The following is a 13,351-nucleotide window of genomic DNA, read 5'->3' as shown; positions in this document are numbered from 1 at the left end:
CAAAATTTGGTCTTAGTCATCTGTGACACCCTAGGCAGATATTACAGTGCTGGCTGCCAAAGGAACTTAGCTCTGATACAATTCAACCCAGTTAGCTATTTAAAGAGGTGGGTTTATTTATACACCCTCCTCCCCTACAAACTCCCACCCTGTTTTCATAAGATGGGAAATTATCAGTAGCCCAGAACCTGTAAAATTTGACAGCAGCTTACCAGACAATTTGTAATAATCCCTTCATCTTTTCTGTTACTTTTATTCTTCTGTAAATTCCTTCAACCATTAAAGAGTGTTATTCCCACAACAACTTTGGTAAAGATCAAAATAGAGTGGCAGGTTTGCTCCAATTTTCTACTACCAGCCAGGAAATAAAGAGCTGGATGGAGACAAAAGATGTTTTTCTTTCCTTTTCTGTCTTAAAGGATTTTGTCCTAGAATTCCACAGAATCAGTGAAAATATTTTAAAAAGTTATTAAGGTGGACTTTGTGAGGTGGGAAGGTTGTGGAGATTGTTTTAAGTCCAGTACTCAAGTCATTGTGCTTTTGCTGAAATGATGATGACATCAATGGATAGCACTGCCTCACCTTTTTAAAAAGAACTTGTAACTGCTAGGGAAACAAGAATAAGTATGAATTAAACTACTGTTTACTCTCAGCAGATCTCTGGTGACAGAAAGCTCTGCTCTGATGTATATATTTATATATATAAGTCTGCAAACCTGAGTCCAGTGACTTGGAGAGAGAAGTTTGACTTCTCAAAACTGTTTTGCACAAGACGAACATCACTGCATGCCTCACCTAAACAGTGCAGTGTTTTCTTCAAGGATTCCATAAATCCTCAAAAAAAGGATTTAGGCTCTGTTAGGAGCAACTGAAATCCCAGGGAGCTAAGCTCCTGGTTAGTCACACCACTTGTTGAATCCTGCTGCAACCAGGAACTTAAAATGGATCTTAAAATCCTACCCCTGCAAGGACTGTACATGCATTAGATTATACTGAAATCTACTTCAGTTTGAAAAGAAAAAAGGAAATTAGCAGACAAACAAAAATAGTCTGAGAGAGATTATTTAATCCCTAACACTGACTTCTACCTTTGGAAAGAGTCAAAATCTCATGAGGCTTCAGGGGAAAGGAGGACACTCAGATGAGGCTGAAGCAGCCCACAGGGGAAGCTGCCTATTTCATTTCTGGAACATGGGCCATGTGCATCTATTTTTAGCTTTGAACAGAGTTCCTCTGCCTCCTGCCAGAAGTCCTGAGCCCTGTGCTGGTGCAATGAAAGCAGTGGCTCAGCCATTCTCTAATAGCTTTTACTTCTTAATAAAGAGCAGCACTTAGGCAAAGGATGAGGTTACTGTCAGAGGGGTCATGATTAATAATGATTAATCTGATCCTTGCCAACATGAACTGGATCCACCATTCACTAAATAATTACTCTGCGGCATGGATACCATTTCCAGAGGAGGCATAATTTTGTCATATTAAAACCAAGACCATACACATAGAAGGAAAAGGGGATCTGACTCCTCAGTAACACTTGATCTCACAGGAATCACAAAGGAAGTTAAGTAAAAAGGCAAAAAAAAAAAAAAAAGAAAAAAAAAAGAAAAAGAAAAAGAAGAAAAACCTCTATAACAACAACTGCAAATCAAAGGATAAGGGTAGTTAAACACTGATAAATCACCCACCTTTCGGGACAACCAGTGGAAAGCAAATAAAACTAAACCCTCAGAAGGCAGAGCTGCACGTGCTGAGGATATGGAGCACTCTACTACTTCTGGCTCTTAACCTTATACATAACTCTAATATGCACATTATTTGCCCACCCACACATTTCCCTCCTGTTCTTAAATTACATTTCTGTTTTCCTCAGAAATTGCTCCCTGGGAAACAACTTTCCTTCTTTGTGTTAGTATGCTACTTGGCACAAGGAAATCCTAGTTCAAGACTGTCATTCTTAAACAACAATGCACCTCAAATAATAAGCAACATCATAACTTTATAACATTACAAGGAAGCATAAACTAATGGGAATTTAATAAGTGCTCCTAAGGGCACATATGAACCTTACAATTACAGCAGGATGCTTGTGGTGCAGAGACTTGGTTCTGGACCTCAAAGCTTGCCCACAAAGCACATAAACCACAAGCAATGGTTCCAAAGGCAGACAAGGACATGGGGGTTTTGCTGGCAAGAGGTGGTCTTATCTGGGGACTCCTCTCAGTCATCCTGCTTCACTGACCCAAAGCTTCCTAGAGACCATCCACCAGGGATGTTACTCTAGTTCTTCGGTGTACTCAGCTCTACTCCCTTTAAGGTTTTCAAAGTTTTTGTGGGGTTTATATTGCACTGTTTACCCTTCCATGTCATCATGTAGGGTTTGAATTGGACTGGGAGACCACAGAACACAGACTACCAGTCTGTCTCTTGGTCTAATGCAAATCCAACAGGAAGGTTGGGTTGCTTGTGCCTGTTGTGAAATCCCAGCCCCCTGTAAGCCTGTTCGAACTTCTGCCCTTGACAGATGGTCCAGATTTTGCACACTGGTGACTTGCACCATGGAAATACTATGCAGATAGCTGGTGTTTTTGACTGACAAACTCAGGCAAGCAGGGCTCAGGTCATTGATTCTAGAGGCATCCTGGAGAATTACAGAATCACAAAGTATTCTGAGTTGAAAGGGATCCACTAAGATAATCACATGCAACACTTAGCCCTGCACGGACACCCCAACAATCCCGCCCTGTGCATCCCTGAGAGTGGTGTCCAAGTGCTCCTGGAGCTCTGGCAGGTTTGGTGCTGTGACCATTCCCTGGGGAGTTTGTTCAGTGCTCCACCACCCTCTGGGGAAAGGACCTTTTCCTGATATTCAACCCAAACCTCCTCTTACTGAGTTTCATGCTGTTTCCTCAAGTCCTGTCTGCTCACTAGAGTAAAGAACTCTGTGTCTGCCTCTCCTCTTCCCTTCACAAGGAAGTTGTAACTCCAATGAATGAGGTCTCCCATCAGTCTCCTCTTCTTTAGGCTGAAGTAAGAAATACCAGTAAATTAAATCCTTGGCAATGAGGTTATGATTTGGTTCAGCTGGGGATTTTTCCTAGTGAGGCAGTGTGTTTAGGATTTTTTGTCACTTTCCAAATTGACTTGAAGGAATGAAAGAAGAATAAACTCTTTGCAAAACATAGCCTTTCACAAAAATTACAGCTGAAAAGTGGTTGGTGACTTTAAACCCAAACCTTTAAATAGCTAATGGTATAAACCCCACATACCTATTTATGTATACATTCATGCAAAAGGAAGCTGAGTTTCATTTTTGCAAAACTTCACAGAGGCACCAGAGTAAAACACAAAACAAAGTAGGGGGGAAAAAAAAAACCAGCCCCAACAACAATAAAAATAATGAAGCTAAATCTTTAAAATCTGTGACAGGGTGCAGGAGGTGGGGATAGAGCTTTGCAAACAAAACTAAATCCAATGCATCATTTTTTCCCTTCACAAAGTAAAACAAGCTGTTCCTAAAAATAATGCTTCCTTGGTTTTCTGGCAATTAGTGTCCTGGAGGATTAGCCTACAATCATCAGCAAGTGTTTACCTTTCCCAGCTGATGTCACCATAGAATTCTATGTTTATCTACAAGGCTCAGGGGACAATTTATAAGCTGAGTTGTGGTCCTGCATTCACAGAAAGGCGTTCTCTACTGCCAGCCACCCTCCTGTACTAATTTACTCCCCTCCTATTCCCTGAAATATAGACAGGACCCTGCCAGGGGCATGACAAATGATCTTCACAGCCTCTGTTGCAAGCACTTGCCCAATAGTTTATGCTGATACAGCAGATAAAGAGGTACTGATATGGTCAACACATCATAAGGGATCAAAAATTAGATTTCAGCAAGTAACTGAATGCAAAAAATATTTTATCATTCAGTTCAGTTCAATATTATATCATTTCTGTTCCAGAAAACATCAAAGAGAATGGGATATGTTTTCCCCTCTGAAAACTGTTGCTGACACTAATTAGAATATTGCCATTTGTGAGTTTGAGGTCTACTACCCAGGGTTTGTTAGAGATAGTGCTTTGTAAAACCTCTCTGCAATCAAGATGTTCCAACTTTATTTCTTATCTATGCTACCCGTGCTTTAACAGTGTTCTGGTTCCCTTGTAAACTAAAAGTGATTCAACCAGAGTACATCAAAATACAAAAGACTAAGATTAGTAAGAGTGTTTATTCCTAAATTAATTTCCTCCTGATGTATTAGAACCTCAAAATGAAAATATAAAGCTTGCATTTGAGAGAATAGCAAGCTGGTCTTTTAAAGAAAAGTAATATGAATATTTGTCTTGATGGTAAATTGACGATACAGCTCATGACAATTAATTTGTTAATTTGAAAATTCTAATAAAAGTACCCAAGCAAAACAAAACAAATCAATGAAAGACTCAATTCTAGAGAGAATTTGTAAGAGTGACCAACATTCCTCACAACAGAGAATACTGGAGAACAAGTACATGAATGGATGGATAGATTTACAGATAAGATAGATCTGTTCTCAGATCTCAAACATTAACAAAATAAGGCTTAGAGATTAACAAACGTTAACAAAACAAGGCTGTTATTAATTAAAGTGGATGAACATGCATGTTGAAGGTGAAAAACATTTCTCTTCCCGAGAATTCATCTGTTTTCCCTTCAGGAATCTATCAGGAGTTTCTGGAGCTTCATGGACAGTTTGAATCTGCCTCAGTTCTAAACCCAGTCACAGATAGTCCACAAGACACATTAGAGAGCAAAGGTATTTGGTAATTGAGACCAACTGCTTCATTCTGCCACATTTAACATTGGGTGACTTGATTTTATAAAATGTTTATGCTCAAATCAAATTTTGTTTCATCTTTGGAAAGAATGATCTCCAGAGTCAAACTTACCTTTAGCTACAAAGACAGAAAGACATAAGAACTTAAAAAAAAAAAAAAAAAAAAAAAAAAAAAAAAAAAAAAAAAAAAAAAAAAAAATTTGTCAGGAGTGAACTTAGCTAGTCTGAATAAGTGCCAAGTGGTAGGAGGAAGGAAGAGACCGGAGACCACCAGCTGGCTGTTATTCCAAGCATAGTCCATCTCACTTGCAATTACTGAACCCTGTCAGCGATCCCACTAATGTCAATTTGACCAATTTTAGAATAAGGGGCCATTCATTCCAAGTAATGAACATTGAAACCTGGCCATCGGTTTGTGAACAAATAAGGAACCCCAATAAAGAATGTCCTTGTGATGGTGTCACTTCAGAACAAAAACATGCAATGAACTACCACCAATCCAGGCAGCTACATTAGGAGACCAAAGGTTGCATGCATTTAGCCAGCAAGGAAATGCAATATTCTTTAAGAAAGGCATTGCCTGGAGTGGATTTTTATAAAAAAAAAGTTCATGAATAAATAAACCAGATGGGAATAAGTCAGGCTAGGACATTAACATCTCCTAGTGCAATGAATCCCCAATCTTACATGAGGGTTTTTCTGCAAATAACAAACACAAAAACATGAATGTTGTACCATTGTCAGTCATGGCAAGGACTCTGTGTCCAGGAGCTCTGATATACAATAACACAGATCAAATCCACCAGATGTTAAGACATTCTTATATTTCACCAGTTAAAGTACATATTGACTGACCTGATCTGAGCCTTTCACTTGAGAATTTTTCCCTTTTCTGCAACCACAACTCATAAGCAGTTTTGCATCTCCAGTGACTTTTCCCTATAAGAGATAAGGAAGGAAAAACATCAACACCATCTGAACCACTGAAGACCAAGAGGCTTGTGCTTGTGATCAGGAGGAGGGGAAGAAAGGGCATTAGGGCAGCCTGTGGACTCTTTCACAGAGGGGAAGCTCTCAAACTGCCAAGAAGACTTCCCTAGAGGATAATGTCACAACATTAGGGAAGTCACACAGAGAAAAAAGGAAAGCAAGGTGTGTGAAAAAAGACAGTGGGAAAGCAGAGCTGAAAAGAAACATTTTATTTTAACCCATGGTTTCCATACACTTGCATGAACAGGAACATGTCTAGCATGCTCAGACAGTACAAATACCAAATAGCATTGGCTTGAGGAAAAGATCATACACTACTTTTTCTGTTCACTTTTACCAAGTTAATGCCTACTTGCTTCTAATGTGCCCCGATTTGGTGAAATAGCGTCTTCAGGAGAGACTTGCTCTTAGTAGAACAATGGGTCTACATCACCCCTGGTAAACCCATGCCAGGAATCCAAGAGCACACTCTCACCTAACACTGCTGGTACAGACTCTGCAATGCCTATGACATAGAGTCATAGAATGTTTGGATTGGAAGAGACCCTATAGATCACCCGGTTCCACCCCCTGCCATGGGCAGGGACGTATTCCCCTAGACCAGGTTGCTCCAAGCCCTGTCTAACCTGACCTTGGATACTTCCAGGGATTGATGCTCAAACCAACAGAGATTTGCAAAGGAACAAAGTCCACTCATTATCCTTTTACCTGTAACCAACAGTCTGAGAGTCAAACTGAGCTCAGACACCTTTAATTTTGTTGAAAACCCATTATACTGACTGAGTGTGATCCAAGCAGAAAGGTTGTTCCTCATGTTAACGGGGTTCTTTTCTCATGGTTATTTGAGTCACTTTGGTTCTTCACCAAAGTATTTTTGTTGCTTGTCAAATCTGGACATCTTCATAAATCACCATGGCAGAAAGGAGTTGGGATTCCAGACTTGGTCTAAATGCTACTTGAATTTAAACTGCATGGAGTCAAAAAGAGCCAGTGGAGTCTCCACAAACATATCATAATTACTTGTTTTTCCACAGGCATGCACACAAAGACATTGCCTAATTTCAGACTTTTGCTGTCCACGGTTGAAAAATAAATGCTTTTGGCATCTCCTGGGGAACAGAGGGAGAATTTTCTCGTGTGCAGCCATGAACAGTCAAGCGATTTCAGCTGGATTAATTTATATAGAAAAGGAGATCCCAAGACAGTTAGTGAGTTTAGCCAAGTGGAAGTGCTCTACCCTTAAGGATGAGGAAGGGAAAGGACATGATTTAAAAGGAAATGCAGCCATTGCTCAATGTCAGGGCACAGCAGAGAGATGACTGTTGGTGGCAGGAATTAAAAACAGAAAGATAAACTTTTGGTTACTTTGGAAGAGCCTGAAACCTGCCAGGTATGGGGCCATCTCTTACTTGGTGAGCTCAGCATCTCACAAGTCCTGGCAAAATCAGATAATGTGCAGAAATTATCTTTTTCTCTCCTTCCAAAAGAGAAGTTGGGAAAAAACGAAGACACTAAAAAGGCTGTACTGATACCTAATCTGATAACTACTCCAAATGCCTTATGTTTGGGCTGCTCATTACAAACTGTCCAACTCTGAGGTTTTCAGGGGACTACTTCCAACTGGCCTCCTCTGCTTGTGACTCTCATCTGTCAAAGGTGTTTCACTCTTGCCTCCTGGTTACTACAATCCTTAAACAACTGGTCTGTTTTAGGGTTTTTTTTTTCCTCAGAAAAAGTTAAACTATAAGTTAAAGGAAGTGTATTAAAATACTGTGTTAGAAACAGGAAAATGAGACACAAGGAGAGATCCATTTAACTAACTACACAGTACCTTCTAAAGAACCCACAGTATACGAGGCAATTTGTAGCTATAAAAAGACCTAGTAGAGACTCACACATTTCCCAAAAGGCAACTGGATACCTTGGGGTGGCTAGAGTATTAACATACACTTGTGGTTAGGAAACTATATCCACACGTCTCCTTGATGCTCAGCTTGTCCCACTGTCTGCTGCAAAGTCATTATGTCAAAGAAGATAATCCATTTTTTAACCAAAAGCCAAGGAAAAAAACACCCATTTTTACACTCTCCTATGGCTCTCATGTCACCTGAGCTCATGGCAAACCACGGCCATGTTTTCCTGTCCAAATGGAAGTATCACCAGTTTTATTTAACAGAGAGAAATCACAAGATGTTGCCCATAATCACCTGGAAAATCAAGTGTACAAGGAAAATATGAACCCAGAACTTGAGAGTTTCTTTCTTATCCTCTGACAGTACAAGAATGAAGGGGCTCTTCGATTCCCTAAGAAAACCCAAATGAAAGCAATGCACAGGATAAATAATCCCACCTCCTTTTCCAGCTGCAGATGCACCTCTCTTAATGTGCGTTGAATGAATTAACTACTATCTCCATCTTATTTTAGGAAAGATCCTTATGAGCAGATGCTTAATTTGCAGATAGGTGTCTAACATTAGGCAGCTAAGTTGAAAGGCAAAAGGCAAAAAAAAAGCATATGGACAACATTTGCAGCCAGTCGCAACTCTGTTCCAGAGCAGATGGAAGCCTTGTCATTCAGGGGTTTCCTCACATACACCAAGCAGTTCAGTGGGGATACGGAAAGGGGCTTCTGTTTGGATGCTTCTGTCTGGAACCAGATTAAAGGAAAACACACTTTTCCACAGCACATGCCTTGTGTTACATTAAACATGCATGTGCAACTTCAGTTTTTATTCAGTGATCTGAACCAGAGCCCTCCAGAGTGCTAAGGGGTAGTGAGTTTTTGTTTGTTTATCTGTATGCTATTTTATGGCTTTTAGTGCCCAAGGAGTTTGTTAAGAAATTAAAACACCTTGCTATCCTTCTGTAGTTATTACCTCTTAATATTTCTCTTCTTTCTTTGTCCAGCAGTACTTGATGCTCTCAGGAGAAGGAGAGAACACCACAAAGAGAAGAGCCTTATCTGACTGGGTATGGATGTTGGTCTTAGTTCATGAAGAATAATTTCTGTTTCCTGGCGTTTTAATAACATGAGTTGCTATTGTTTAGAAGCAGGTAGAATTGTTTAGAAGCACAAGATCTTCCAACAGGGAAGTTTGCTTTTCCTTCTGATGGCTCACATCCACTGCCAAACATTGCCCTTCCCAAGGCAAAAGAACAAGAAGGCTCCTTGACATATGTCCTATTATCCCATCTCTTACAGGGAATCTGGCTGGCCTCACCCACCTCCTTGCACCATGGGCTCCAGCAGCTGGCCAAAGTTTGCTGAAAAATAAGAAAAACCGTAATAATAGTAACAGGCTTAATTATCTCAGCTGCATGGGTGACAAGAGTTGAGCAGTTGCCAGTTTTAACAGCCTGTGGTCGAGAAACACTGAACTGCATCACCCAGAAGTCAAATGAGGGTCAGTCACAAATCGCTTCACGCCAGCACCTCCAGGGGAGGTGCAGGGCACGCACAAATCACTGCAGCATTGCCCAGAGCAGTCCCGTGTGGAGTTGCCAGCTCCGTTTAAAGGAGTCAGACACCAGGCACATGGCACCATCCGGCCTCCAGGGAGCTGCCAGGCTCTGTGCTCTGGTGTTGCTGGCTGGGATTAACGGTAGAATCCTATCTTCCAAGTCTGTGTCTGGAAAGCTCAGCTCCAGAGGTGGGCTTGGCTTAGCATAGTGCCATGCACCTTGTAGAAGCTGACAGGTCCAGATGGGCTCTAACCTGCTTGATTTCATTAGCCTTTCTCTCTTTTGAGCAACGCAAATTGAAAATACTGGAAGCACCTTTTTCCCCAGGGAGCTGGACTAACCACTCAGAGGTTGGTTGGGCACTGGAACCACCCCAGGGAAGGCCTCAAGTCTGCCACGGTCCATAAAGCATTTGGACAATTCTTAGCCACACAGTGTGATCCTTTGGGCTGCTCTGTGCAGGGCCAGGAGTTGGACTCGATGATCCTTGTGAGTCAATTCCAATGTGGGATATTGGAATCTTTGAGTCTATGTATAGCATTGCAGCAACAAACTCTAAAAATCCCCTTGGCTGCATAAACGTCATTAGGAAGAGCAATACATTCAGTGTTTGTAATGTTTTTTTTGCTGTTCTGTCAGGGTGATCCACACATTTTGAAGAACCAGTACCCAAGTGCCTACAGTGGTAGAGTGGGAGAGAAGGGGGGAAAGGAAGGGAAACAAGAACTGAATCCAAGGTGGAGGCAAGCAGCAGTACAACAGACAGCTGGTGTTTGGGTGGTGGTAAATCACCCTGAAATGAGCCTCTTCCCTCAGCTCAATGAGGCCTAAACAACAAAGGAAGGCACAGCTTGCAGCCGGACAGCCTGCTAGCCAACCACAGACACACATGACAGCTTCATTCAGGAGCCCGGAGTCAATACAAAAGCTTCGAAATCAATCCGACATCCTGCGACCTCAAACAATGCACCAAATCTTCTCAGAATTGGAACCCCAAATGAGGGGGAGCAGCATTCAAGGGAGATCAAAACGCAGGGCTGGCATTGAAAGGGACTAAAAAGGAGAAGAATGTTCCCAGTTTATTAATGGTGAGGTCTGGCCGGCTGCATCCCAGCCACCATAGGTTACGTTCATTAAAGGGCAGCTCTTTGCACATATTATGCAGAGTGCCCAGAGAGTATGTGTTGTGTGCGTGTGTCCACCAGCGTGCCTCTCACTTGATAGAGATCAGGATGTGTCTTTCTGCTTAGCACTGTTGTCTCCATCAGAAATTCCTCCTGTGTGAACCACAAATGGGGGTTTTTCCCACTTGAGTGACTGTATACATGTGTACATGCTCTCTCTCATTCTTGAGCCTGAAAAGCATAAAGGAGCTAAGACAGACTCTTTCCAACTTAAAAAAAAAAAAAAAATAAAAAAAAATAAAGACAACATTTCACATCCCCTTCCCTCCTGGCCGCACTGTCAGCTCACACACACAAAATCTATTACAAAAGACCAAAGACTTATGTGATTGCCACCACTGCTGATGGAGTTGATTGCTCCATAAACCCCACTCCTACGTGTCATAAAGGACTTAGTCCCACAGCACAACAAATCCACAAAGGAGAGCAAAGGAAAAGAAAGAAAACCTGCTTCAGTTGTCCCCTCTGGGCAGGATTGCCCCTGCTTGGGTAGTTTCACTTGCAGAATTTGTCTTGCAGCACTACACAAAAATGGTACCCTTCCCCCTTCAGCAACAAAAAGGCCAAGCAAATCCTTTTTATCAGCTTCCCCTTGAAGGCAGGTGGAAAAGAATAATATAGACACACACAGGGGAGAAAAAAAAAAAAAAAGATAATACCATTTGCAAAAATACTGTTTGGATTTGCCTGTCCTAATTATCTTCTTTTCAGCTGCCACATTTAAAAGAATCACACCTTGAAAGTTTTTGCCTTCTCGGATGCACAGTCCAAGATGAAGGGCATACTAGAGGAGGTCAGACTTGAAAAATATTTCTTCTTTTTGTGCTGAAATGTGAGTAGATGAAGAGAAAAGACTGCAATTTTCAAAGCTGTCTGTGGGTCTTGATGCACATTTCCCATGAGTTTTTATTGAAGACACGTCAAAGCTTAATCGCCTTTGCTTTTGATGTGTCACACTGATGTGATATTCAAAACAGACAGGGCTGAGGAAGCAAGGAAGTTCTCTCAAATTTGGGGAATTTTAGACAAACAGAAACGGAAAACATTAAATGCTTGTTGGGATCCAGCAAATCCCATATACTTTATCTCAAAATTATGGGAAAAAAAATAGAAAAAGATGTGCACACTCCATCCCTGGAAAGCCAGGTTGGATGGATTACTGTGCAACCCAGAGTATTGGAAGGTGCCCCTGACTATGGCAGGAGGTTGAAACCAGATGGTCTTTAAGGTGCCTTCCAACCTAGAATTTGTTCTGTGATTCTGTGAAATGAATGTTAAGGATCCACAAAATAATCTTCATGCTTATTCACATTTTATTCACACTGTCATGAAGTCTACACTGTTACTACCACCACTCTGAAGTCCTTTCCTTGAACACACGAGCATGATCTTTATCTCCTCCTTTAAGAAGATATCTCTTATTTTACTTCATGGTAATGTCATTCAGATGCCAGAGGACTACTGGGCAAAGACAAGTGTAGCAGACACAAACAAGCTTCTTCAAGGTAGAATGGAAGGTCACCTCCAAGGGCAAGATGAGATGAGGTGATGTCCGAACCCCAGGCAAGAAGACTGGAGCAGTCCTCACCTGGTTTATCAACAGTAAGCCAAAAAACCTCTCCATTAGCATTTGTAGAAAGAGGAAAACTGCATCCAGTCTGGGTGACCAAATACATGCTAGATGAGTGGTAGAAAATGATGGGGGCTGCAAAAATTCCTAGCACTGCAGATGAAACAGAGTCTGCAGGGAACAAATGGAAAAAGATTCAAGATTAAGGTTTTTTTGTATGGGTAATAAAGTGAAAACTTTTTTCCAGATAACTAGTGAGTCTAAGTGTATGGGTTTCAGATTCAGGAAAACTGAGCTCTTATTTGGATGAACTGCCTTTTTTGTTTTGCATGGTGGTTTTTTGTTTGTTTGTTTGTTGGTTGGTTTGTTTTGGTTTGTTTTGGTTTGTTTTGCTTATCTTGCCTGCTTTAAATTCTGCTATTTAAATAATTTAACAATCTATCTTAAATATTTCACCAATAAATCACAGGCTTGTGTTTCTATTTCATGTTAAAACTAATCAGTAGAGGAGTGCCTGAGCTTTAAGTTGAAATTTTGCTCCACCAAGCCAATGGTGCATAATCACTCTGCAGAATCTCTAGTGAATAAAAACTTCTCTGCAGAATTAATGCCATATAAAAAGTTCTTTGTGCAGTCTTAGAGTGCAACTGTAGCCCAGGATCATATGCATCCTGCCAACAGGACCAGGATTTCCTAATGTTAATTGGTGTGAAGGGTTTTCCCACCCTGGCAAGAAGAAGCATGGAGCTCACAGCTGAATCTCAGACACGGGTGCATCAAGATGGAGTCCCATCCAGCAGTCAGGATGCTGATAATATGCACAGGGCTCTAAATGGTCCGTGTGTATGATGATTGTATTGGGATTCCATGCTTGCTCTCACCAAAGAGGAGCAAAAGGAACAAAATTATGATATTGTTGGCCAAAATGGGTGATTTTTAAGAAAGCCTCTAGGATTAAGGTGTTGAGGGCCTGTACCAAGGAACACCAAAACCCACTGAGCATCAGCAGGAATAAGACTTCTCAAGTTCCTCAATTGTGTAGCCATTTTAAACTATATTTCAATGAAGCTGAGATTCAAAAGCAACATATTTACAGAAAGTAAGAAAAGTACACCTACCGCTCCTAAAGTCTGAGTACACCAAAATGAAGCCAGGAAGCCTCACATATCCATACTTTAGTAAAATTCACTCTAATTTTCTTCCTAAATTGAGACAAATTTAAGGTAAGGCTCCATTTGTTCTCAGTCAGCAAAATCCAAAATGCATGAACGATGTGAATAGATAGCCAGAAGATGATAGCTTGCATATTGAATCAAAAAAGGAAATTGAGACAG

At 41.0% G+C, this 13,351-nt stretch overlaps 1 protein-coding gene across 5 annotated transcripts in view; it reads right to left on the bottom strand.

Annotated features, from left to right (window-relative positions):
• Positions 1-13,351, bottom strand: part of SETBP1 (SET binding protein 1) — a 271,500-nt gene that overhangs the window by 215,790 nt on the left and 42,359 nt on the right. For 3 of the 5 annotated variants that reach the window (XM_040089732.2, XM_040089733.2, XM_040089735.2), the window contains exon 3: positions 5,667-5,750. The exons of the other annotated variants lie outside the window; for them this stretch is intronic. In XM_040089732.2, the coding sequence (XP_039945666.1) occupies positions 5,667-5,750 (84 nt within the window). The remainder of the gene's footprint in view (positions 1-5,666; positions 5,751-13,351) is intronic. 5 annotated transcript variants of the gene reach the window in all.

The sequence above is a fragment of the Hirundo rustica genome, chromosome Z (genome assembly GCF_015227805.2).
Source record: "Hirundo rustica isolate bHirRus1 chromosome Z, bHirRus1.pri.v3, whole genome shotgun sequence".
NCBI lineage: Eukaryota > Metazoa > Chordata > Aves > Passeriformes > Hirundinidae > Hirundo > Hirundo rustica.
The sequence above is the reverse complement of the archived record's forward strand: the minus strand, read 5'-3'. Positions and strand labels throughout refer to the sequence as shown.